Raw genomic sequence first — 25200 nt, 5'->3', positions numbered from 1 at the left:
AGAACAATTTTTGGACATTTCCACTCAATGTCAGGATCAAAATGTTTGAAAGCTCCCTGGTTTTTATGGGTTGGCTTTCTAAAGCCACTTTCTAAAACTCAAGCAGTTTTAGGACAGCTTGGAAGTAGCACCCAAATCTGGATCCCTCCAAATCACTTCTGTTAATCTTAGTCCAGCTTTACCATGCTCTGCTAACAAGAGCTCTGGGTGCTGCCCACCAGGGATGCTGAATTTGATGGAATGTGCATCCTGTAGGTATTTGGGACATGGGGCAGCCAGGTCAGAGCAGCTGCCTCACCCAGAATCTGGACCCAAAGGCAAGGTCCTCAAAATCCCCCAGGACATCTTTTCAGCAGAGGAAAGACAAGGTGGGTCACCTAGGGAAGAGCCAACTCTGTGGTGTCCTTATGGAGTAGTCAGAGTTAGGCTGTATTTACCTGCACAGGACAGAAGTGTGTTGGAATTGGGTGACATTTCCTGGGTTAGGTCTGTGGCTGTGCTGGTTGCTGAACTCTCATCCTCCTGCACAGCCCTGGTGCTTTTCCTGTGGTGCCCCATCACTGGGGTTCACAGATGGGGAAGCAGCTGCTTCAGAGGATGGTTTATCCAAGGACAGGCAGTCACTCACCACACGTGGCTGTTGATGCACCCACCCCACGTGGGACAGCAGGAGCCTCACCCTGACCTGTCTTGGGCAGTGGGTCATGGCGGCTGGAACACTCCAGAGCTTTTCCTTTATCCTTTGGTATCCCTAAATAAGTTTATTCTCACAAAGGAACATGCAGCAACATTCCTCCTGTCTCTTCTCCCTTCCCATACTGCAGCTCTTTGAACAATTCAGCATTTTGTTCTAATTCTTAATTTTCATGTGTTTTGCTTCATATTTCAAGTGATTTGTGCAAAGCTTTTTGTGCTTTCTACTGACCACATCTGTATTAGCACCAAAAATCTCAATATGCTGAGCCTTTACAGAGAAGCCTTGGAAATGAAGGTTAATGCAAAAGCTGTGACCAAACAGGTTAATTTGCAAGCTTCTAGTGTGGATTGAAAAGTTCAAGCCCCTTGAAGCTGCAATTTCATCTTTAGGTAATTCTATCAAGGGAAGATTTATAACCTCCATCTCTCAGGCATGGTCACCATATGTTGTTGCTTCAAAGAATGTTGACTTCCCTATTTTCCTCTTCATTTACTCTCCCTGCATTTTTCTCCTCTGTGGTAAAACAATTGGTCTATCCAAAAAGAAAAAAAAAACCCACACAGTGTGGTGAGTTCTTCCCCATTTCATCTCTTGGTTATTTAGTCTCTAGAGACTCCAGAAAGGGGAGAAAATCCTCTGAATTTCTTCTTGGTTTATCTTTTCATTTGTCCCAACAAATGCTGCACACTTTTTCTCTGAGTGGTTTTGTTGGGGCTCTAACACAGCCTGGCTGGGCCCCAGCAGACAGTGCTGTGTAAAACAGTGTGGCATAAAGATTTGTGAAATAGACTGTATTTTTGGGGCTTGGATTTTTGAAATACATCCTCTATTGAATGAAATAACCTTAACATTGCTAGCTTAGGTGAGTCAATTTATTGGTTCTAGCCATTCCTTTCATGCTGAGCAGCAGGATCCTGCTTTTCTATGGGATTGTTTCTATAGTAAAAATATAGTTTCCGGTTTAGCCAGCCAGCAATTCCTTCTCAGTAAAAATGTTCAATAAATAAATGTCAAAGTTTCCAGTATATCCTCGTTACTCTGCCTCACTCGTACGTAATTGAAAATGGGAAGAAGGTGCTGTTTGATTTGGCAGGCATCCAGCTAATTTTTTTTTTTTTTTTTTTTTTTTTTGCTAGCCCACTCTTTGGGACAGAGCTGTACACCAGGGAACAGGATTATTGCCTTATAAAACCCTGCAGCCCACTGACTATTCCTTAATTGCGTATTAAAGCAATTAATAAAATTACCTGTATGGAACCAGATTACCAGATTTATTTTAGATATGCTGCTTTCACGTGGGGCATTGTTACTAGTCAGGCATGGGAGAGAAGAAACTCTGATTTTCTAGAGTGCATTTTGTTGGTAACTCTCTGTAATCAGCTTTCTGTGAATATTTTTGGTGTGAAACACTGAGCTAGAATTTAGAATCTACGTGACTACAAGATTTTTCAGGTCTCAAATTAACTTTTAAGGGAGGTTTAGCCTTTCCTTTGTTGGTTTTGGTTGTTAAGCGTGTTGATGGTATAACCTACAAAAAGAAGGGAAGAGGTTTTTCATTCTATAAAGAATCTTTTTCATTTCTATAAAGCAGGTCATAGGGTGGGTGAAATGAGCTGGGTTCTATAGGAAGAGGTGTCAGGTAATTATCTCATGTGGATTAGCTGAATCGTTCAGCAGCTGAGCAGGTGAAGAAGCCCCTGGGTCCCGTCTGCAGCCCTGGAAGCAGCCCCAGGAGCTGAGGGGCTCGTGGTCCCCTGGCTCAGAGTCTGTGGACTGTGTTGCAGGTGGGAGCTGAAGTTAAGGTGGTGCAGGGAAATAATTCACTCACAACTCTGTACTAACAGAGCCTGCAAGAGTTTTGTTCGTGCACTGCTGGGTTTTGCTTCATTTGATGGACATCTCCTCTCAGTTGTCTCAGGATGAGGTTGGGTGGTAGAACACAGAGGGAAAAAACAAGTAACAAACCCCACAGATAGCGCAAGTTTTATAAAGATCAGCCAGGAAGAACATAGGATACACGGAGTGTTTGCCTTGTAACAATTAAAGTGTTACAGACAGTCGTGAATGTAAAGAAGTTCCTGAGTACAATTAGTCCACAACCTTGGTAATGGACCAACTGGCAATGGGGAAGATACAACATTTTCATAAGAACACCCATAAATAGTACTGGGACATATTCAACTTTTGTGCTGACAGAACTGGAGGGGGTTAGGCCATTTCCATTTCTGGATCAGGCCTTTTCTGGTGTAATTTTGTTCCATTTATTCCAGTGGATGTGCAGTTGATGATCTGATCCTCTATTTCTTTTCCAAAGCATCACCTGTCAGGCCATGGATTGAAATTTATGCAAGCGTCCCGTGATTTCCATATTTTCAAAAGCAAGGACTGAGTGGAAGATCAGGGAAGGGATAAGTTTGTCCTTAGAAATGGTAATAACTTGGGAAATCAAAAGAGGAAATAAAATTACTTCTCCCTGTTGAGTTCAGGAATGCTGCCTTCCCTCATCTCATTAAAAATTTAAAGCACTCTTGTTTTTGAGCAGGGTGAATTAGTAATTAAGTGCTATAATCAACTTGTGTAAACATAATATTGAAGGAGAACAGAAAATTAATCATTTTGTTGGCTTGCCTTACCTAATTAATGCACCTTTCAGCAAAGGCCTTCCTGCCCTGTTGTTTTTTTTTTCTCCTGTTCCCTTAATCAGAGGATTTTGGAAAGGCAGAGGAAGGAGATGGTTTTTCTTAGGCACCATGATGTACACAAGGAGTGTGTTAAGGTGCTGTGACCTTGCCTTCCTTTTCTTCAAGAACTCCAAATGTGCTCATGTAGAGTTTGAGCCCAAGTTTAGTGGAGACCATCCTTGGGCACAAAGTAAAAAGCTCCTGCTCTCTTAGGTAGGCATTGGTTGGTGTGGCCTCTTCTTCTGAGAGACTTGGAGAACCAAACTATTTTATGTAAAATGTTCAATGGCTGTGGAGAATATTTACATCTAACCAAGCCTGGGCTCAGGGCAGCGACTTGGCAGTAGAACTCCATCCCTGTACCTCTTTCCTTGGTGTTTTGACACTGAAATATGGCTTTCCCTCGTTGAGAGTGGTTTTTTTTTCCTTGTGTGATAAAGTTAGATTCAATATGGCATGCATGAAACCACCAAGATACTGGCAATGCCTCTGGCTTTTGTATAGAGTCAGCTGCCTCCTTACCAGAAATCTTGGGAGAAATATAGATGAGAGAGAGAAATGAAAAGGCAGTGATTTAATGGCCACTGTCCAGTTCCTTGTGGCCTGGTGTTTATGGTACAAAGAGTGCCTTTTTAGTTAGCATATTTTGGCCTTACTGTCAGAAGTCTTTGCAGTGAGGGTAAAAAGCAGATGAATCACTACTACTCTTTTGCCCTAAGGATGATCCTTCTGCATTAAAGCTGAGGAATATAAATGCTGGTTTGTCTTTGCCAAGCACAGAATGAGCTTTCAATCAGTTTGAGAGTGTGACTTTTTTCACTTTCCAAGCCACAACAAGTATGTAGAAACCTTTCTACTTTCTTTCAGCTGACTCCAGTGGACAGCATTTCCATGTGGCTGGAGTTCCTCTCTTGGTGGGAGTTAAATCACACACACAAACACCACCATGTAGAGATCACACAGCTGAGATGTGGCTGTAGCTGCTCGCACGATGCTTTCACAAAAGTGCTTAGAAAAGTACCCTCTGCCTTGTTGCTGTTTACTGACATGTGATACTGGTTGACATCTGTTGCCCTTCTCATTTGAGGTCTGTTTGCTTTACTAACTTTAACATTTCCACATTGCTGTGCTGCTGAAGTGCAGATACACAAATCTCCTTGCAGTCCCCAAGGTCCTTTTATGAGAAGCAGAGCTGCCATCATTCGATATCATCCTGCTGGCTGCCTTTTATACTGGAGTGGAGAGAAATAATTCTGTTGCTGTGAAATGTTCTTGGGGAGTGCAGTGTCTAGTGCTATATGTTGTCATACATTTGATGTATTATCAGATCAGTACATGCTGTGCAGTAGTGTTTAGTTCATTGTCACAGCAGATGATTTGTGGCTGGTTTATATCACTTGAAATTATTACAGGTAAAAACTTGTCTAAGTAAATGTCAGAGTTTGTCATAGCAGGTCACATAGCTGCTGCAGTGACAGATGATCTTTGTCCTCAATCCTAATGCAGCATTCCCAGTTAATGCAAATCAGTGTTGCTCCAGGACTGCAGAGGAGTGACACCAGTTTACTCCAGTGCCCCAGTCCAGTCAAGCACTGGGGTGCATCATCTGACTTTCAAGCAGGCAAGAAGCTCAGCTGGAGACAGGCAGGACTGCCCACGTGCTGAAGTCCTTTACTGGATCAGAGCCCAAAGAGGAATCTGACAGAGTTCACTGGGAGATGACACATCTTGAGATGATAAAGGTGATTAGAGCTCTTGCACTTGGTTTGTGCTATTGCTCCTTCAGGAACAAGCTGTGGATGCTACAGGTAGTGGGACACAAAGGCTGTGTCTTTTGTTAAGTGCTGTGCTTTTTGTGGAAGCTCAGCGTGCTGCGTTTGAAATGTCACGCAGGACACAAATGTTCAGATTTGGAATTTCTCAGTAACTCTTTAATGACAGGGAAAGGCAGCTGCAGCGAGTCCGTGTGATATATCAGCTATAACAGAACTGCCCATTTACAGGAGCTGAGTGTTTGGCACAGCTCTTCTAACACTGGAGGCAGCAACCTCAGCAGTCCACTACTTAGGGCTGTGGCCTTGTTGCTGCTTTGAAAGCAGAAATATGCATGAAATACCACACTAATGAAATAAAACATGGCCTTTCATTTGGGCACTGGTGGAAGGAGATGGGGCACCCTGTGTTGGGATATCAGTGTGACTTCCCTGTTTATTAATTCTGGCTGAGACTGGTGATAAAGATTTTATTACATATTTTTCACATTTACGAGGATGGACTGAAATGGTAATGAAGACCTCTTGGAGGGAAGCATGACAAAAGAAATCTATTTTATCTGTCTTTATGCTGAAAGTGTAGTTGGCTTTGCACAGTGGCACAGCTCCACTGACTTCTCCCAAGTTCTGGTGCTTTCACACCCTGAATTACTGTGTTAGAAACAACCACATGTATGTGAATATAACCTCCTCTGTCTGTAGCATTAACATTTACATTGTCATGTCTTTCAGCTTTTTAGAAGCTCACATCAGCTGATGCTGGCAAAGAATAAGATGTAGTGTTTTGTTAATCTGCACAAGTTGAGACTCTTTTTAAACCAATGGTGTTTTTCTCATCTGTCAGTAAGCCCAGGACCTGGCAAGTAGGAGAAAAAATGCTGCCTGGAATAGTGCAGCTTCTGCTGCTGCATATTTTTGTAACAAACCATGAAATGACTACAGTGGAGTTTGTGAAAGGAGACGTACAATTAGTTGATTTTTTTTTTCCAAGAAGAATAAGATTAAGATCAGCTTGTAGAAGTTTAATAATATCACAACCTTACAGTTTTTTCAGCTTGCTGACCCTGTCTTTTCTTGAGGAAAACCATAAATATGAGGAAACCATAAATGTGTCTTTATAGCAGATAGATACTTTCTTAAAAGTGTACTGTGATCCTTCCCCTTTCTATTTTAAGGAACGATTTTATCCATGTGCTCAGAGACACAGCTGAAGTCATTTGGACCTTGGACTCCCCTTCTGTCCAGGCCATTTAAGCAGGGAAAAGTGTGATAGCAATATTTTATAGGAAGGATGAGGACAAAGGAGGGTACCATGGGTCTTTTGTAACTGTCAGTAGCCAAGAAGGTCCTTTTCAGAGCGTGTCTTGCTTAAATGATGTTTGGGATGTCAAACAAGTTAAAGTCTCTCTGCCCTCACCTCTTCAGTAGCTGAGCAGAACAACCTTCAAGTTAGGCACTGGAGAATTGGAAACTCAATCTGGCTACATTGTGAGATTAATTTTCCATCTGGGATTTGCACTCTTGCTATGTCAGCACAGGGATCAGACTGTTCCGTGGCCAGGCACGAGCATGTGGAGTCACAGCACTGTCTGAAATGCTTGAATGTCTTTCACACTGAAGGACATCATGATCACTCAGTTGTGGGATTTGGTGCCACTAGTTCAGACCACTAGGACATACTTTTGCTACCCTATATTTGAAAAAGTTTTATGTTTTACATATGCTGTTATCCTTGCTCCTAAGGTTTCTAGAGGGGTTTGTTTCTTAACATTTTCTCTCTCTGTATAGTTTAACAAGACTTTTTACTATCTCAGTGTTCAATACATTTTATTGTGTTAACAATAAAGTAATTTTTCTTTATTCCCTTTCGTATAATCACAGATCTGAAATGGTGAAGGAGAGATCCCATAACATCTATTAGAATGCAGCTGCTTTTTTAAGGTGTTGTCTTTCCTCAGAATTGGAATCTAATTCTCATTCTCTTTTCTTTGTTCAATCATATGTTCTTGTTTCCTTGGTTTCTTAGATAAAGACATATAACAACCATTCCCAACCCTTTCCTTCTTGTTTTGATACAACTTTTTACATGTCCTGTGCTTAAAATTTCTGTGGCACATTTTAAAGTTGGGTAATGGGATATAGAGAATCCATATGAAATTCCTTTGTGTCTCTGTTTTTGTTTTTACTTGGACACGTGTCCACGTAATGAGTAGCAAGACCATAATTGTCACTCTTGAGGGAAATAAAGGCAGAAAGGCTGACCACCAAGTGGGCATGGAAAAGCCTGACTTGCAGATTTTTGCACAAAGATATTTCTCCAGATGAGGCTTGGAAAACATTGGAAAAGCACAATCAGGGAGAGCTGCTGTGCCCATTTCTTGCTCTGCCTTATAAGTGCACAGCAAAAGCGAGTTGGGTTGTTGTCTTAGGAATGATTTATGGGGCATGTTCTCAATGTGTAGCATTCCTGGGAGCTGCATTCCTCTGAGCATCACTAACCCTCAGTACAGAAATACCTCCTGACCCATGCAGGGCCTGTTTGTGTGAGCACCTGCTGTCAGCTGCTGTTTGCCACGCAGCTTCCAGAGAGTCCTTTGCCAGGTAGAGGTTTTTGGGAGGAGTGTGGGAGCTCTGGGGGGAGCACAGTTTTTGGGTAAGGAACCGAGAAAAGTGATGTGGCAGTGGACTCCTCACAAATGAGGGATAGTTAGATCTGACCACGTCACTTCTTTGGGAGCTTGGGAAGCACAGGGGACCCCTCGAGGGAGAACCCTCTGGAAAATAAACCAACTTCTAATCAATGGTTTTTCCTTTGAAGAGTCTCTGCATGACAGGCATATATGGGAGAGCTGTACCATTGTTCATCCCAACCTCTCCTTCCCAAAACCATGGGGTGGGTGATGCTAACACATCACCTTTGAAAGGTGCCTTCATTGCCCAGCCCTGTAGCACAAACACCTTGAATGTATTCAGCAAAATACTGCTGAGTCTTGTAGCCTGCAAACCCCTTTTGCTTTCAAAATGTCTGGTAAAACTTAATTTTTGCCTAATTTTCCCAGACTGGTGGTTTTCTCTGTGTTGTTGTGAAGTCGCCCATTTCTGTTAACTTTAAGTAGTTTAGGTATTAGATGCTGTGTCTTTAGACCAGACTGAGGGAAGCAGCTCATGTGTCTTCCAGCAGATAAATGGGATGTGTGTTAGGCTCTTGGTTGGGAGCTGGCACTTAGCTTAGGTGTGGGAGGTGAGTAATGGCCCTAAAGATGCTAAGCTGTGTGAAGCCCTTCTGATAAATGGGGCCTTTTTGTGATGAGCTCTCCTCACCTTCCTGGACTAGTTGGCATAAAAGCTTTGAGCATACAAACACATTACTCATTATTTACTGGTTGTGGTTGCAAGGTCATTTAATTTTGCAATAGTCCCATCTAAGGGATGATTCTTGCATTGCATGAAAGGGAGACTAAGCAAGATTCACTTTTTAAAATTTGCTTTGTATAACTTTGCCCCTGTAGATATTCAGCACATTTGCCATAAGACACTAAATGCCAAATGTGTGGCTTTTTGGACACGGATGTTCCACTCATCCCAGAGGAGAATCAGGCATGGAAAGAGAATAAAGATAGGACTGGGGCTTTTCTCTTTCAGCACTAAATCCCCAATAGCCATCATCTCCTTCTCTCTGCTCCCACTCTGATGTTGTTTATTCTTTCATCTTGTACTTTTGCCTCTGATTTCTGCCTCTCTTTTGGTTTAGTAACTTTCATTTTTTCTTTTCCCATCTCTTGGTCCTCTCTTCTCTCTTCTCCTCTCCTCCTCCTTCATCCCAGCTCTTTCCACATCTCATTCCCTTACCCCTGTCCTCACATAATGAAAAGCAAAGAGTCAGGGACGGTTTGTGGATCAGTCAGTGCTGATCCCTCACCTCAGGACCCCTCTCAAGGCTTGCAGGACTTTAGTAAAGCCTCATGGCAATGCCCTCTTGTTTTATGGGCACAGCATATGAACACTGACTGGGCTGTGCCACTGTTCTTGGACTGGAAGAGGGGAGATTTATGATGGCACTGATCACAGTGCTAAAATAAACTGTCCTTCCTCAGCCAGAGGAATAGGAGTTTGTAAATGCCAACATTTTATACACAAACTGAAGGACAGGGCTGAGGGAGCCAGCTGCCCAGGTTAGCTGCTCAGTATCTGAACATGGCAAGGCTTTAAAAGCAGAGAGCCAGAAGAAGTCATTTATATTAAAACAAACTCTGTCATGAGTCATTTGACTTCTTTTTCTCTTACACACATAGTTTATGTCCCAGGCCTTCTAAGGCCCGGGTAACATCTGATACTCTTTAGGCTGAGCTGGCTTTAGTAGGAGTGGGATCCTGCTTCCACTTACACTGTACCACTTAGAACTCTATTTAATTCAAGTCTTGTGTTTACAGGCTATAACAGTTACTTATTTGTCATTTTTATGGTAATAAAAAGACTGTTTGTCTGTGATTCAGTCCTTGCTGTGCTGTTGAATAGGTCTGTGTCCTTCAGCAGCAGCAGAGGAAAAGAGGGGCTTTTGCTTTTCACCTCAATCATTTTTCTCATGCAGCTCCAGTCAGGTCAGCAGGCAAGAGGGGGTGCAGGTCCTTCCCATCCCTCCCAACCACTGTCTCAGTCTACTGATGTCAGCAGAGCATCACTCCACATTTTTAACGCCATTTGCAATGATGTGAATGTGATTTTTCTTCCCTTCTCCTTCAAAAGAGCCAGCACGAAAGTGTACCCTGTCTGCAAAATACAGCTTTGTCTCTTTTACCATTTTTCTTATTTTTTCATTCTCTCCTTTGTCTCATCTCTTCTGATTCCAGGTTTTTGTTTAAACATTTTAACCAGGTGCAAAAAATAGTTCATTGCAGGTAGGAGATGTGGAAGATGAATGAATTCCTCAAGTCTTATTTCCTGCTTATGCCAAGGCCTATAGAGACCTGAAAGAGGAGGATGAAACACAGACAAAGGGCAGGAAAGCTTTGTCCTACTCCGAAGTTTACAGGGAAAGGCTTCAACCCCTCCCCATCCAGCTTCCCTGGGCAAGGATAACCCTCAGGCACCCCTGCTAAAAGAGGCTGCACCTTAATTAAGAGCATGACTCTTGTTCCCTCTAGTGGCTAATTACACAGCATCTCTCACTCCAGTGTCATTCCACTGCCTTCCTACTTCCCTGCCCAATTTTCCTCCTATGCACCCTTTTTTAATATGTTTTGTAACTAAAATTTCTCCAAATAATGGTATTTGCCATTCTTTGGATTGTGCCTCTCCCATGGATAGATGCAACACAGCAGAAGGATTTAGGGCTGGAGAGGTTTTTGCTCCTGTTCCAGCCATGGAGGATTTTTCTGCAGCATTACCAGGAAGGGTTAAGGAAAAAGGGCTTTTCTTGGTTTATCAGCATCCCTGCTCCTATTGTAATTCCTTAAGTATGAACAGATATGGATGTCCAGAACTTTTGGACACCTCGAATCCCAGGCTTGTTTCATGTCCTGGAGATAAAGAGTGAGTTGCCTGGCTCTCCAGATCAAACAAATAGCCTGTAAAATGTAGTGTAGTGTTTCCTAAGGACACAGGAAAAATTCTGTGTTTGCCAAAGTAGTTGTTATTAACAGCCTGCTAATGGGAGGCACTCTGTGCTAGTTCAAATTGACACAAACTACTGCAGCACCAAGTTCTTCTGAGTGTAAATAAAAGCAGAATTTTGCAATGAGAAAACAGTCTGTGTAATCTAACTTAAGAGGCAGAGTACATAGACTTTATCCCCACCTCAGTCACCGACTTTGTCTGTGACTTTGGCCAAGTTGTGTAAGTTTGTTCTTCTTCCTCCTGACTTGTGAAGCAGATTTAGTGATGTTTACATACCTCAGAGATGGGGTTTATTGTTGTATTAAAGTGATACAACAAAAAGTGCAAAGAAAATCTATGATGATGTTAAAGGTGCTCCTCTGGTGGGTTAAAATAAGTCAGAATGGAAAGGCTGTAGATTATCAACACAGTTACACATAACTGAAACATCTTTTGACTTTAAAATCTTACCTTAGAACTGCAGTCTGTTATTGTGTTAATTTTCATTGCTATGTATATAATATGGAAGATGGATTATATACTGTAGCATGGTTACAACTCTGATGTTTGCATCAGGTTTTAGTATTTACAGCATTCAGAACATTTAAAGATTGTGTTGTACATCTGCACAAAAAATGCACTTCATATGCAGAATTCTTGTTTTTAGAGAATATTTGGGAAGGAATGGGAGACCACATCCTTTAAAGCACAAATTCACTCAGGGTTTGGATTGGCAATTTCTTAGAAACAGCAAAGACTAACTCCAGATCAGCATTTTCATTCCCAGCCTGAAGCTTTAGGTGTCTAATGCTGTGCCCTACACATAACTGAGGTGCTCTTCTTGCTCAGGTATGGACCCTTCTAAACTGCAGTTGTAGACATTTCTGGAGACTTCTGAAAATCAGATGTTGCCCTTTTTTTTGACTGCACTGGGACCAGGATTAGCAGAAACAACAGATGCATCTTGCCTTGCTGAGCATTTTCTGAGGTGCATCTGAAACTGATTTGTGACAGGCCAGTAACCCAATGAGAGTAATGTAAAACATCCAGCGGGGTAAGACCTCCTCCTTAGAACTGTATCCTTTTTCTTGCATGCCTGGGTTGCATTTTTTTAAATTAAGTTACTGAGTTGTAGAATGACCCACATTCCTTTATTCCTGTAAAACCAGAATGACTGACAGCTTTTAATTGCACATGCTCCTACTGTTTGTTGGGAGAGGAGGGGGCAGGATGGGATCCTACCAAATGTTTGAAATATTATGAATAGAGAAAAGATTGTTGAGCATGAAAAAATGGCTTCTTATCAAGGGTTTAGTTAGATATGTTGCTGATGCTCTCTGATGTTATATAGATCTTAACTAATTATTCCAATGTCAATAACCAAGCCAGAGCAGAACAATGGATAAGTGTGTTTAGAAAGGTGTGCAGTAAAATTCAGACTTGCATCAGATAAAAGTAATTTAATATCTTTCCCTCCCTTCTAGACTCATCACAGCCAAAGAAATACCTTTGAACAAAATCTAGTTTGTTTTTTTTTTTTTTTTCAGGTTTACTGCATTAAGCAATTTCCAAAGTACAGAATTGCTACTAAAGGAAAAGCAAAGCAAATCTGGGATTTTGAGCTGGTGGAGCGTTTGTGCAAGTGATTAGGCTGTACAAAAGGAGCATTCATCTTGAAATGACAGATAAGTGCTAAGGACAGGACTGAAAACTGTAAATATGTTAGCACTTTAAGCGAGAGCACAGCTTCAGCACTTGTGAGACTCATCAGCTGCTGTAAACAATATGGATCTTTGAGCTGATCTCTGCCGAGATCTCAGCACATCAGATAATGATAGAGTTGTTCATTTTTGCTTCTTCTGTTTTGGTTTTTTTTTTTTTTTTTCCTTTCAGAAAGTACTTTCTGCAGAGAACAGGCCAGCACAGACTCACCTTCCTCCTGGAGCAGCCACCTTGGGGAGCAAAGGACAACCCCAGGGCTGGGCTCTGCCTCTCCCCAGTTCTGCTCCAGTCAGGAGCAGAAAGTGCAGCTGCACTGCCACTCTCCTTGCAGGGCTGTGCCCCCACCCACGGCTGGGGAAGGCTCTTTGAGCTCCTCCAGCCTCAGTTCACAGTCAGGACACTTCTCCAAGTGTGATTTTAAAAGGAAGCTTTCAGGTGGTGGCAGCAGTTTCTCCTGCGGGGCTTTGCAAAGGGTTATCAGTGACTGAGCTATGACAATGAAGCATTTCATGTTGGGAACACTGCATACAATAGAAATTAATTTGAAACCAGTAAATCCCCTTTGCAGAAGACACGATAAAAAGCTGGCAGCCCACCACAGTTCCCAACACTCACTGAGGTTCTGCTCAGTGACCTACAAGTGAAAAGCTCCATTAACCATTTGGGCCTCTGCTATTCATCTCTTTTCCCAGCTTGCTGTCTTTAAATAAAAGGACAGATCTTCAGCAGCGGGAATTGGCTCCGTTCTTAGGATCAGCTGAATGGTGAAGCACAAAGTGTTTTTTCTTCAGTTGTGTCCCCCATTGGTCAGATTTTCCTCCTGAGTGTTTGGTATTAATCTCGTGGTGTTAGTGATTCTCATGGAATATGTGAGGAACTGAGGTGCAGGAGGCTTCACAGGATCACAGAATATTCTGAGTTGGATGGGCCCACAGGGATGATCAAGTCTGTCTCTAAAGTGAAGGGCTTTGATCCCCAAATGGGGATCAAACTCACACCTTTGGCATTATCAGCACCATGTTCTGACCAACTAAGCTGATCTCAGGGCTTGTGTGGCTTAAAATTGAGGAGCCAATGAATCCAGTGACTACAGTCATGGAAGGTGTGCTGGGAAGAGCTTTCCCCCATAAGCACTTCAGGAGTGGTGGATTAGGGGCTTCACAGGATCACAGAATATTCTGAGTTGGATGGGCCCACAGGGATGATCAAGTCTGTCTCTAAAGTGAAGGGCCCCCAAATGGGGATCAAACTCACACCTTTGGCATTATCAGCACCATGTTCTGACCAACTAAGCTGATCTCAGGGCTTGTGTGGCTTAAAATTGAGGAGCCAATGAATCCAGTGACTACAGTCATGGAAGGTGTGCTGGGAAGAGCTTTCCCCCTAAGCACTTCAGGAGCGGTGGGTTAGGAATTTCTCACTGAAGTGGCTGAAGGAGCAAAGCTTGCTTGGAAGCAGGAGCCACAAGGTGCAGCTCACTGGTGGCTTCTTAAAAAGCTGGGAAAATAGGATGAGATGGCAAAGTAAAAGTTGGAATGGTGTCTGGCTGGGTGTTGCAAGCTGAGAACATCCTTCTGGAAGGATTTGGTGTTGTTTGCCTTTCCTACAGATAAAAAGGAGAGCTTATAAACCAGCTCTTACAAACCCCAGAGCTTATAAACCCCAGGCTTCCCACATGGCCAAAACTTGGGAAGGTGGAGACTGTCCTGGGTGCTCTTCTCTGTGGCATCTCAGCTTTCTGGATGGTGCTGTGTTAGATCTCAGGCTGTGACCAGCCCAGATCTGGTGCCTCACGCCCACAGCAAATGCACTTCTAATTCCAACTGGAGTGCTTGCAGACAGAACCAGCCTTTGTTTTGGGCACAGGCAATTATAAAATGTGCTCTTTTTCTATTTGCCAAATGAATACAAGTGCTTTCTTAGAACATCTGCTAAGGGAAAAGATGCCTGAGATACCTTTAAAACTCCTGCTGGCAGTGCTGGGTGACAGGTTTGGATTTGCTCAGTAACAGAGGTTATTGAATATTACTGTAATCAAAGGCTCTTTCTGGCTCTGGGGCAGGTGTGAATAAATAGTTCTTGAGTTTGGTTTTGTATAGAGAAACTTCAGCCAGGGTGGTGATGAGGGTAACCTGACATTTGCCAATAAGAATAGTTTATTCCAAATTAATTTGTTCAAGTTGGTGCCTACAGGTTTTCTGTGCAATAAATGTGATTGCAGTACACAGACATTGTGCACATAAAGAGATTCCTGCTGACAGAGAAATTTTAGTGCTAAAGGGAGCTGTATTTACCATTTCCCTGTGGTCTCCAAAAGAGATACAAGCCAAAGTTTTTAGGAGCAAGGGGAGAAGAACACCTCTTCTGGTGTGACTTTGGCAGTTTCCTCCTATGAAACTCTCTCAGTTCTGTGTCCATGGGAATTCCACAGCTCAGTTTGAGCTTCTCCCTTGCTGCTATTAGAGCACATTTGGCAACTGACTGGCCATCCCATCCTCAGACCAGGCTTCCCAAGTTCTTAAGGAATCCTTCCCAAAATAAAATTGTTTAGCAATACGTATCCAGCACTTAAAGTGCTTTTTTTTTTTTTAAAGAGCACTCTTGGAGGACAGTTCTAGTGGCAGAAGACAAATGAGAGCAGTAGCTTCTCATTCATCCCTGGCTGATTTTCAGATCTGGAGAAGAAAGGGTGCTCAGTTTTAAACAAAACAGGACAGTACCATCAGCTGATTACAGAATCATAGAATAGTTTGGGTTGGAAGAGACCTTTAAAGGTCATGTAGTCCACCCCCCTGCAATGATGAGTGTGCTTTGCTTCAGCTTCACTCAGTTCAGTCACTGCTAGCCTTTAACTTGGGAAAGAAAAATACTTTCTGGAGCAGTGTGCTGGAAAAGGTGGCTGACCCCTTGTCTGTAGCAATCATGGCAAGGAAAGCAAATGCCTTGTGCCATGGACAGCTGCCTTCTCTGAGCTGTGCTAAACTCACAAAATATTTCTATTTTTTCTTTTAGGATTTATTCTCTGTTCACAACTTGTTGGATATCTCTGTATCTCTTAAATGATGTTTTATTTTTTGTTGGACATGGGATATCTGTAAGGATACTAAAAGGCTCTCTCTATATTTTAATGCAGTTTTACTCTGTTTTAACATCTCAACCTTCTACTGGGTACAGTAGTGAAAGACTTTTTCTAAAGGTCTCTTGTTTTTTATGAGCCCCTGTCCAGGGTAATTTCCCAAATGCAGTCCAGATTGGGTAAAATGTAAGCATATTTCTGAGGTACAAGGGTTTTTTTTCTTTTAATAGTAAACCACACATCAGATGAACCAGTTAAAAAATATCACAAATCAAAACTCACAGCAGGGATTTTCCTCATTAACCTCAGGTAGACACTGGAGCATGGCAAAGAATATATTTGAAAGAGGAAAGGAAAGGAAAGGAAAGGAAAGGAAAGGAAAGGAAAGGAAAATCAAGTCTCCTCAGCCAGTGTTGGAAAGAGGGAAAGAATAAATAGATGAAGAAGAGTGAAATATTGCAAATAATTTTGCTTTCTTGATGGAGTAACCCTAAAGCAAAGTATAGGCAGAAGTTGGTTTTATGACAATCCCAGCTAGGTACCCCAAAAATGCTGAAACTGCCCAAAGTGGGGAAATGGACAGAGAGACGTGTGTGGATTAATTAGATCGAAAAAATGTTTTGACAGCAAAAGTGAACATATGGAATGAATTGTGAGAACCTGATCCAGTTCCCCATGTGTAAATGATGCCTTACCCATAGCTCATAAAGCAAATACAGATGCAAAAAAAAAAAGCTCCTTTCCTATCCCCTCCCCCCAGTAAAGCCCAGTCTGTTGCCAGATGGCAAATAAAAGTCTGAACTTGGTGACTAAATGTGAGGAAAGCTGAATGTTCATTATGGATGTTGAAAGAAATCAGACAAATAAATCTGAATTTTGCACCTTGGAGGAAGTCATGCAGCTCAGCTAAATATTGAGTGGAATGCCCAGCTGAGTGTCAGGGTCCCCTGGGCTGGGTCTTCAGTGTCTCTGTTTTACCCTCCCTGGTCTACATCAGAATCATGGAATGGTTTGGGCAGGGACATCTCCCACTATCCTAGGTTGCTCCAAGCCCTGTCCAGCCTGGCCTTGGACACTTCCAGGGATCCAGGGGCAGCCCCAGCTTCTCTGGACAACCTGAGCCAGGGCCTGCCCACCCTTAAGGGAGGGATTGCTTTGCGTCCAGCTCAGTTCTTGGTGCCTGTCCGTGTGGAATCACACACCTGCCCTGACTGCCCCAAAGGCTTTATCTCCTAAAATTGAGGGTGGAAGCACTGGGACAGATGGCTGCAAGCAGAGGGTGAGGAGGGAACCTGAGAAGAAAAGAAATGTGTTGCAGGTTATGCAGAGGAGCATTCCCTGGATTCGTTTGCTCCATCTCCAGGAAGGATGAGTAGGGAGAGGGTGGATTGGGCAGTGCCCAGCATCAGGAGCTGGTGGAGGAATTTGCTCTCCTGACTCCCAGCTGAGTTTGTGCTCTGTTAAACACAGCTGCTTAAATCAGCGTCATATTTCCAAGCCTAAAAACTGTGTTAAATAAATGTATTTTCATGTGGTTTCAGTGGATAGAACTTCTTGGTCTATTTTAACAGTGATGCTGTGCATGGTTAAATTTATTCCACCTCAGAAGGGGGTGAGAGAGATGTGCTGCCAGTGTCACTTGGTGCTGGAGTCAGGAGCCTGTTCCAGCTGTGGCATCAGCACCATGGCATGGCTGGGACCTTCACATACAGCCCCTGAAGGGAACAGTCCCTTCATGGAGAAAGGACTGCACAGGCTCATGTCAGGGGAAGAGCAGCTAAACCCTGCCCCAGACTGCTTGGGTGCTGCCCACAGACTTGATTCATGGCACCCAGTGCCAGCAGTCTGTGAAGCTGAAACAGGAGCTGAGCACTTGGGCTCTTTCCATTGCCCAGGGAAGCTGAAACCCCTGCTAAGCTGTCAGGTTTGTGTCCAAGCAGCTTTGAGCACTAAGAGGTGCCAGCAGCAGAGCCCTCACAAAGCAAACTGTTTAATTATTTGCTAGTCAGAGGCAACTTGGGGGAGTGCAGACTCAAAGCAACAACTACCCAACCTATATTTAGTAGCAGAGTGGCTGGAGCTTAGACCCAAACATAGTTTCCAGCTGATAGATGATGTGGCAATCAGAGCTGACCCTTGTCCCATTCTAAATTTGGGCTGTGGAATAAGTCATTAATATCATGGCTGACATGGCAAGGCACCCTTCCAGCAGCTGCCCTGCCACTGCTGCTCCTCTTAGGGCTGTGCCTGTGGCTGACCAGCCTGGCTGGGCTCTGGGACACCAAACTGGGTGACCACAGCCTGGCTGGCACTGTGGAGACACTGAGGGAGGGGCAAAGTCAGTGCTCTGGGGGCAGAAGTGATCCTGTGGCCTTACCTGTGCTTGTCTCTGGTGCTGTGAGAGCTGTTTTCCATTTGTTCTGGTACTAAGGAGTGAAAATCTTCTCTGGTGGTGCAGGATAGGTTGGGTGATCCATGCTTCATTGGGATGGGGAAGGTGCAGGAGGGCTCGGAGCTCCATGTGGCACCCACAGTGCAGAACTGGGGACACACAAACTCTGTGCCCAGCCAAACCAAACTGGGGAAATGGCACAGCCCACTGCAGAGAAAGGTAACTGAAAATTAAAAGAAGAAATTATGTGTCCCAGATAACTCCAGAAATCTCTTGAAACTTTCTGGAATCTAATTCAGTGCTGGAACCAGAAATGCACCTTGTCTCAGTGCTCAGGATCCATCCAGTTGGCCTCTGTCAACTCAGGTTGGGTGGTTGAAGGGTAGAATAATGTTGGGCTTGTTTTGAGCTGCCTCAGTGTAACAAACAAATGCATGAAATCTTCCTCTAAAAAGGGCCAGTGCTGTTACTGAACACATGGACAGGGAGATTCCAAAGGTCGGTGACTTTTCCTGGAAGACAAACTCAAGTCCTGAGCTGGTGTCCTGCTTGCCAGCCCTCCATCCTTCCATCCTCTTCTCCCTCTTCCTCTGTATCTCATGTGACCAGACAGACAAAACTCTTCCTCTTTCTCTCTCTCTGAGGTTTGATACAGACACAGAAATCAATGTTGGATCGGAGCAAAAGGAAAATACTAACTTGTGTGAAATTTTCCACTTTTTCACTAAATGAATCAAAGCCAAATTTTCACACTTTGGTCTTAGGTGTGAATTTTTTGCTCAGCTCTAATATTTATCCATAATGTGTTTTAAAACTTGGCTTGCTCCATCTAGAAACCCACAGAGAATTGAGTTACAGATTCTGGGCTTTGTGCATGCTGCCAAGATCTGGCCCTATAACTCAAACAAATTTAAGTGCGGGGTGGGGGGGGAACCACTAGAAAAAATATTGTATATGGTCCATCACATGCTTTCTTCATGCAGTCATATCCCACTAAAAAGTAATGTTCTGCAGAAACACATTCATGCAACTCCTGTAAACACAGATAAGATGAATTTTGCATCTCCAAAGCAGTCCCTAAATAAAAGCCTAGGAGGAAATAGCAGCATTGCTTAAAATTCTTATAGAAGTTTAAAAGTATTTCTTCAACATCAGCATTTCAAGAAATCTATTTATGCCCCTCAAATCCAAATATATCTGTCACTGAACTTCTTAAAATGATGCTAAAGACATCTGTTAGCTGAATTTGTGTGTGTGGAATAGAGATGAGTGAGAGTTTCTTCACTGCTGCAGAACAATTTTAATTATTACATAGAACATTATTTGTTTTATTTGTTATGAAGACTAGAAGGGTAAGGAAACTCTGATAGTTTGAGTGTTAACACCTGCTGAATCCTGAAATCAGGACAGATCTGGTGGGAAGAATGTTCCTACATTTCAGCCTGTTGTGAATGGGGCAACTTTTACATTATTTTCTTCTTGCTGCTGGATCTGTGACAGGAAAACTAAACAGAAACACTGGAGAGGTGAGACTGGCTTGAATGTGAGCATCAGATCCCTCAGTTTGGTGCTTTGTGCAGCCACGTGCTTTCAGCCACTGAAATGGTACAGGAGAACTTGAAATGATCTGTGGTTGTTTTCTTGTTAATAATTACCTTAGGTGAAAGTCCAAGCATTTCTTGGGATTACCAAAATGACAGCACAGATGGGAAGTTGCATTTGTGCTTGGATGCCTTACCATTTAACTTTGGATACAATTTTTAAAGTCTCAAAATAAAGAAAAAGCCCAATTGGGATTTTGTGACTTTCTAAACTAAGGCTGGTGTCCCTAAATCTGATTTCTCATCTGCTGTGTACTTTAAGGATGTGAGCCTTAATTAATTTTCAGTAATACTCAATCTCATCAGTCCTTGAGTCACAGCTGAAAATCAGACTTGGGGACTATTCTAGGTTGGGCTTGATGATCTCCAAGGTCTCTTCCAGCCTAGTTGGTTCTGTGATTCTGTGCTTCTATCCACAAGTGGGCTTCACTGGCCTCCCTGTGCAGTCCCAGGGGATGTGGGCTCCTCCTGTGGGATGTGCAGGGTTTTTTGAGGCAGCTCTTGGAGGACCCCAAGGGCAGGGAATCAGAGAAGATGGGTCTCCCAGCCTGAAGCTATTCCCTGTGTGCACCTCCTGTGGCTCCTGTGCCAGGCTGATGGGCTTCTCCTGCTGTCTCCTCCCACACAAGGTTAAAAACCTTTTCCTTCCCATTATTAAAGGGACAATGATTGAAATTTCCAGCTTTAAGATGCTGTGTCAAAGTTGGGCTTCCCTAGGAGACATTTTCCCTGGGTTTCCAGTAGGGTTTCCCTTGGAGATCCACTGCCTGTTGGGGCTGCCCTGGATTCTTCAGCTGAGCAAGTGTTGGATTCCCAGCCCCAGATGATGCTGGAGAGTGGAATTCAGCCACCAGGACTGAGTGGATTTGAGTGGCTACTGACCTTCCCAGCAGCAAAATGGCACCTTGTCCTGAGATCTTGGTGGGCCTTGGGGAGTTTGGTTCCCTGTCCCTTCCCATGCAGGGATAACCCCGCTGGGCTGGGTCTCTCCATGGAGAGCAGAGTGTTTACTGGCTTGTATCTGTCTCAGCGTTGACACTCCAACAAAAGGTTAGAAATCATGAATGCATCCCTTTATTTCTGCTCCACAGTGCCTCTCTTTTTTTCTGTGTAAACCCTTCACTTGCCTCTTGCCCAGCCTTTAGAAACGATGATCAAATGCGAACTTTCAGGGTTTATTTATAGCGTAGCCTTTATGGAAAGAGAGAAAAGAAATGATTAAAAAGCAATTTTACAAAATATTTTGTTTTAAGAGAGAATTCATTGTGTTTTAAATCACTGTATTCATTGTGCTGTCTAGACTGGCAAACAAAGAAGATAGAGCGTCATTCAAATTAAGATTGTGAAATCCTTGGTGACTGGAATTATGGATTTGGATGTCAACCCTCAAACAAACTATTTCTGAACGGCAGTATTATCACTTTGCTATATTTAAGGCTTTGTTGGAGACAGAGCAGTGCACAAGGTTGATCCGATTCAGTAATGCAATTCTAATGTTCCTTTGTTTCCCGTTTCATTATAAATTCATATTTTCAATGTTCTGTTCCTTTTTGTCCCCAGAAAATTGTTGAAAGGACTCTCCTCTGGGAGTAAAGTTTTTTGTTCAAGCTAACAATGACCAAACTGACTTTAAAACACAGAAAAACATACAACTAAAATGTGAATTGAGAGAGGGAATTAATTTAGGATATTTTGAGCAACTCAGAATGGGTGAGTTGTTGAAAATTGCTGGCTGTGTATTTTTTTGCCATGCTATTCCACGGAACCATGGTAGTTGCTGTGAGACTTTAATGCTGTGGATTCTCAAAAGTCTGTGTATTTTCAGTAGATTTAAAAACACAAAAGTATTTTAGCTGATAAACTGATAAACTTGGAAGTCTTCCTCCTTTGCTCAGGGTGGATGATGGGGGTCCAGCAGAAGAAAAGCAGCATTTTCTGGAAGCTGTAAGAGTAAAGCAGAACACGAGGGTGTGGAGCACCCATGTCAGAGGCACAGCATAGCCTGGGAATGGATCTGTGTCCTGGTCTCGAGTGTGCACAGACAGGGGAATGCAAAGTCTGGCCCTCCTTTTCATTTTTGTTGCACCTGTGATAAAAAAAATGGATTTGCCTGTTGAGACACTTCAGATGTTATGGGTTTATTTTCGTGCAGTGTCTCCAGGGCAGTTCAAAAGGAGGTGTAAAGCAGGGAGCAGAAAGGAAGGTGACACTTCCATTTGTGAGAGAGTGTTTCAGGAGGCTTTGTTTTCCCTAAGGCACAATGGAAAAGCAGTAGCCATTGTACCAGAGGGAATTGGCTTTTACTTTTAGTTGCCTTTTTTTTTTTTTTCCTGTGTGTTCATTCATTTTTTGGATAGTCTGTAAATCCAGATGGCCGTGTAAGGGACTGACTATTGTAAACAGGGACAATGCTTGAGCATTGTCAGTGTCACCTGTTAAAGGCCAGGGAATAAAATGCCCATTTCTCTTACTGGGAAGGATATCAGCCTTTCCATGGCAGTATTTTAATCTGGCTGCTGTGCAGAGTCTCAGTGCCAGCAGACTCACATGTCCCAGGGAAAAGAACACACTATCTCTCTGCAAGTTATTTCAAGGGTGTTTCTTGGGGAATCAAAGTACAATCAACGTATGAAGGAGAATGGGCGTATGAGAGCACAGAAATATTCCCTGCTGCTGTATCAGCACCCTCAGTGAGTGGAGTCCTGAGTGCACATCTGGCAATGCTTCTGCCTTTGGCAGAGCCTGCCCTGGGCCAGTGACACTGCACTGACATTGCTCATCTGAAGTTCTGTGAGATCCTCTGCTGTCAAGTGCTGGATTAGTGGAAAGCACAGATTTCACTAGGGCAGGTATTCCAGCCTTGTAAAATCATCCAAACCTTTTAAAAATCCAGCTGTAGCAGCTGGCTGGAAGGTTCCAGCAGAAGCACAGGGTTCTGCAGGGTCATCCTCATTCTTAGGCACTGCATTAAAACAGGTTCAGGGTCCTGCTTAGAAACTCTGAACCCTGATTTAGTCACACACTGACTCTTGAGTTCTGAGCGTTAATGTTTTTAGCATTCTCCCATCTAAAAGCTGTTGCTTTGATTGTCCTTGTGAAATCACTGAGTGTCTGCTGCCTCCACTGTATCCTCAGAGCTCAGGCCTCTTAACTTCAGCAATTCTCATTCCAGTGGGATTGCTTGGGAGAATCCACGGAAAATCAGAATCTCACAGAGATCAGAAAAGGGAAACAGATTACTCATCCCTCTCCCTTCCACACATGGCTGTCCCAGAGACTCCTTTTGCAGGGGATTCTGTGAGCTCTGACTTTATTTTGGCCAAAAGCAGAGCAGGATCAGAGCTTGCCTCTTGCGCCTTTGTGCTGGAATGTGAGGGCAGCTGTGAGCTGCAGAACAGACATTCCCAGGTTACCTTCAGCTTGTGGAGCACCCTCGAGTCCTCCTCGCTGCAGGGAACCGATACTTTCAGAATATGATTACAGGATCTCAAGTACAGTATCATTTTATTTGGGAACCTTCCCCTCCAGGGATGCAGTGTTTAACATTTCCTTTGGTTAGAGTAAATAATAAAAGATAACTCTGTTCTGCCTGGGACTCCCAGTGAGAGAGAGGAACAGACTTTGGTTACTGAGGGTCTGCAGAGCTTTGTTCTCTTGACTACTTTATAATGGAATTGAACATATTTGCTGCCATCTGGCCTGTTCAGCCGAAACAAAATACATCACTAATGTTCCGATTGGTTTTGAAACATCTTGTTCTTGTCAAAAAGTATTTTAAATCAAAACAGGCTTTTCCAGTTGGTGTTTGTCTTTTCCTAGGAGGCCATGGCGAAAATGGGGAAAATTGGAAAAGTTGTGCAGCCCAACCACGAGCATAAAAGGTAACGCTGGCCCTGGTGTGTTCCACTGGGAGAGTTCGAGGGAGATAAAGCTGGGGTGTGGAGATGAGGTCGGGTGTGTCTCTTCACAGCCCTGCTCAAGTGCAGTAATGTTTAGCAGACAGATACTTTAAGAATCACAGTATATTATACTTTTAAGAATCGTTCATGCTGTATTTCTAAGGATTATTTATATTCATTTTAAAGCTTGATTATTTCTATTTTAAGGATTGGTAATATGATATTTTAAAGGATGATTTCTATGAATTTCTGAGGATTTTCTTCTATTACGTTGTATTTTAAGGGTAATTTGCGTTACACTTCCACGGGCTCCGGATTCCACGGGCGGCGGCGCGCGGGCTCCCTCTGGCGGCGGGCCCGGGCTGAGGGACACGGGGGGACGCGGGGCCTGTGCCCGCCTCTGGGCCCCGCAGCACGGCGCTCACTCTGAGGGGCCGGAGCGGGTCCAGGGAAGGGCTGGAGCACCAGGAGCGGCTGAGGGAGCTGGGAAGGGGCTCAGCCTGGAGAAAAGGCGGCTCAGGGGGGATCTTGTGGCTCTGCACAACTCCTGACAGGAGGGGACAGCCGGAGGTGTTGGCCTCTGCTCCCAAATAACAAGAGACAGGACAAGAGGAAACGGCCTCAAGCTGTGCCAAGAAAAGTTTAGACTGGATATTTGGGAACATTTCTTCATGGAAAGGGTTGTCCAGACCTGGCACAGCTGCCCAGGGCAGTCCCCATCGCTGAAGGGATTTAAAATCCCTGTGGATGTGGCACTTGGGGACACGGGGCAGTGGCGGCCTTGGCAGTGCTGGGGGAATGGTTGGACTCGGTGATTTTGGAGGATTTTTGCCACCTGAATGAATTCTGTGAAGCTCCGGTGTCTCCTCACTCTCATGACAGAGAACTCTGGGGAAAACTGTCCGAGAAGCCAAGCTGGCTGTAGGGAAATGAAGGGTGGAATTGCCGCTGGAAATCACAGCTTGGGTGGAAACTCTTCAGATCAGGGAGGGCTCTGCAGCTGCACCTAGCAAAGAGTCAAAGCATCTTTAATGCTAAGAGAAACAAGTAAACATGTAAATTGCAGGGGATTTAAATCTTCAAATCTCAGGCTTTGTTGACATTAACTTTCTTATATAGATTTTATGACAAGAAATATGAAGTATTTTTGAAGCTTGTGGAGCACCAGAGAGAGTATCGCTCTATCATGAACAGCTTGTGATCCAGAGGCATGGGAGCTGGGAACAGCAAGCAAATTTCCAGGCATGTGTGATGCGGGTAATTTCTTACTGTACTGTCCATATTGAAAATGTCCTGTTATCATTTAAAGTATACGTTTTAAATTTTAATGAGAAATAAAATGCAGTCACTTTACTGTGAAGCACTGGATATTTTCTGTCAATAATCCTTGCACACAGAGACAAGGAATATTCATTTGCTCCAGTTCAAGAACACAAGACAACCAATTGCAGGTACCCCAGTGCCAGTATTTGGACTGGCAGGAACAGCACAAGGAATAACATGATTCACTCAGATGGACTTGATTCCCTGGAGTCAATATTCACATAGATGGACTTTACACACTTTGCTTGAGAGAAATTCCTTCTTTAGTATTGGCCTAGGCTGTAATTCCCAGTTAAATGCAAACAGGAGTCACACAATAACAAAATTACACTTGGGTTATTTGGAAAATAATAGTTTCTAGCTTTTTTTTTTTTTCCTAAATGTTAGTAGTCAGCCCTGAAAAACATCTGGTATTTTTTTTAAAGAAACAATGCACTTCCTGCCT

The 25200-nt window shown here is 43.4% G+C and overlaps 1 protein-coding gene across 5 annotated transcripts in view; it reads left to right on the top strand.

Moving 5' to 3' along the window:
* The window catches only part of FGGY (FGGY carbohydrate kinase domain containing), a 127957-nt gene extending 103172 nt beyond the window's left edge, over window positions 1-24785 (top strand). For all 5 annotated transcript variants that reach the window (XM_041421739.1, XM_041421735.1, XM_041421737.1 and 2 more), the window contains 2 exons: window positions 23353-23414; window positions 24552-24785. In XM_041421739.1, coding sequence (XP_041277673.1) covers window positions 23353-23414; window positions 24552-24633 — 144 coding nt within the window. In that variant the 3' untranslated portion in view covers window positions 24634-24785. The remainder of the gene's footprint in view (window positions 1-23352; window positions 23415-24551) is intronic.
* Window positions 24786-25200: the final 415 nt, after the last annotated feature.

The sequence above is a fragment of the Onychostruthus taczanowskii genome, unplaced genomic scaffold (genome assembly GCF_017590055.1).
Source record: "Onychostruthus taczanowskii isolate IOZ18803 unplaced genomic scaffold, ASM1759005v1 scaffold7, whole genome shotgun sequence".
Lineage (NCBI taxonomy): Eukaryota > Metazoa > Chordata > Aves > Passeriformes > Passeridae > Onychostruthus > Onychostruthus taczanowskii.
This window is presented reverse-complemented; position numbering and strand designations above follow the sequence as displayed.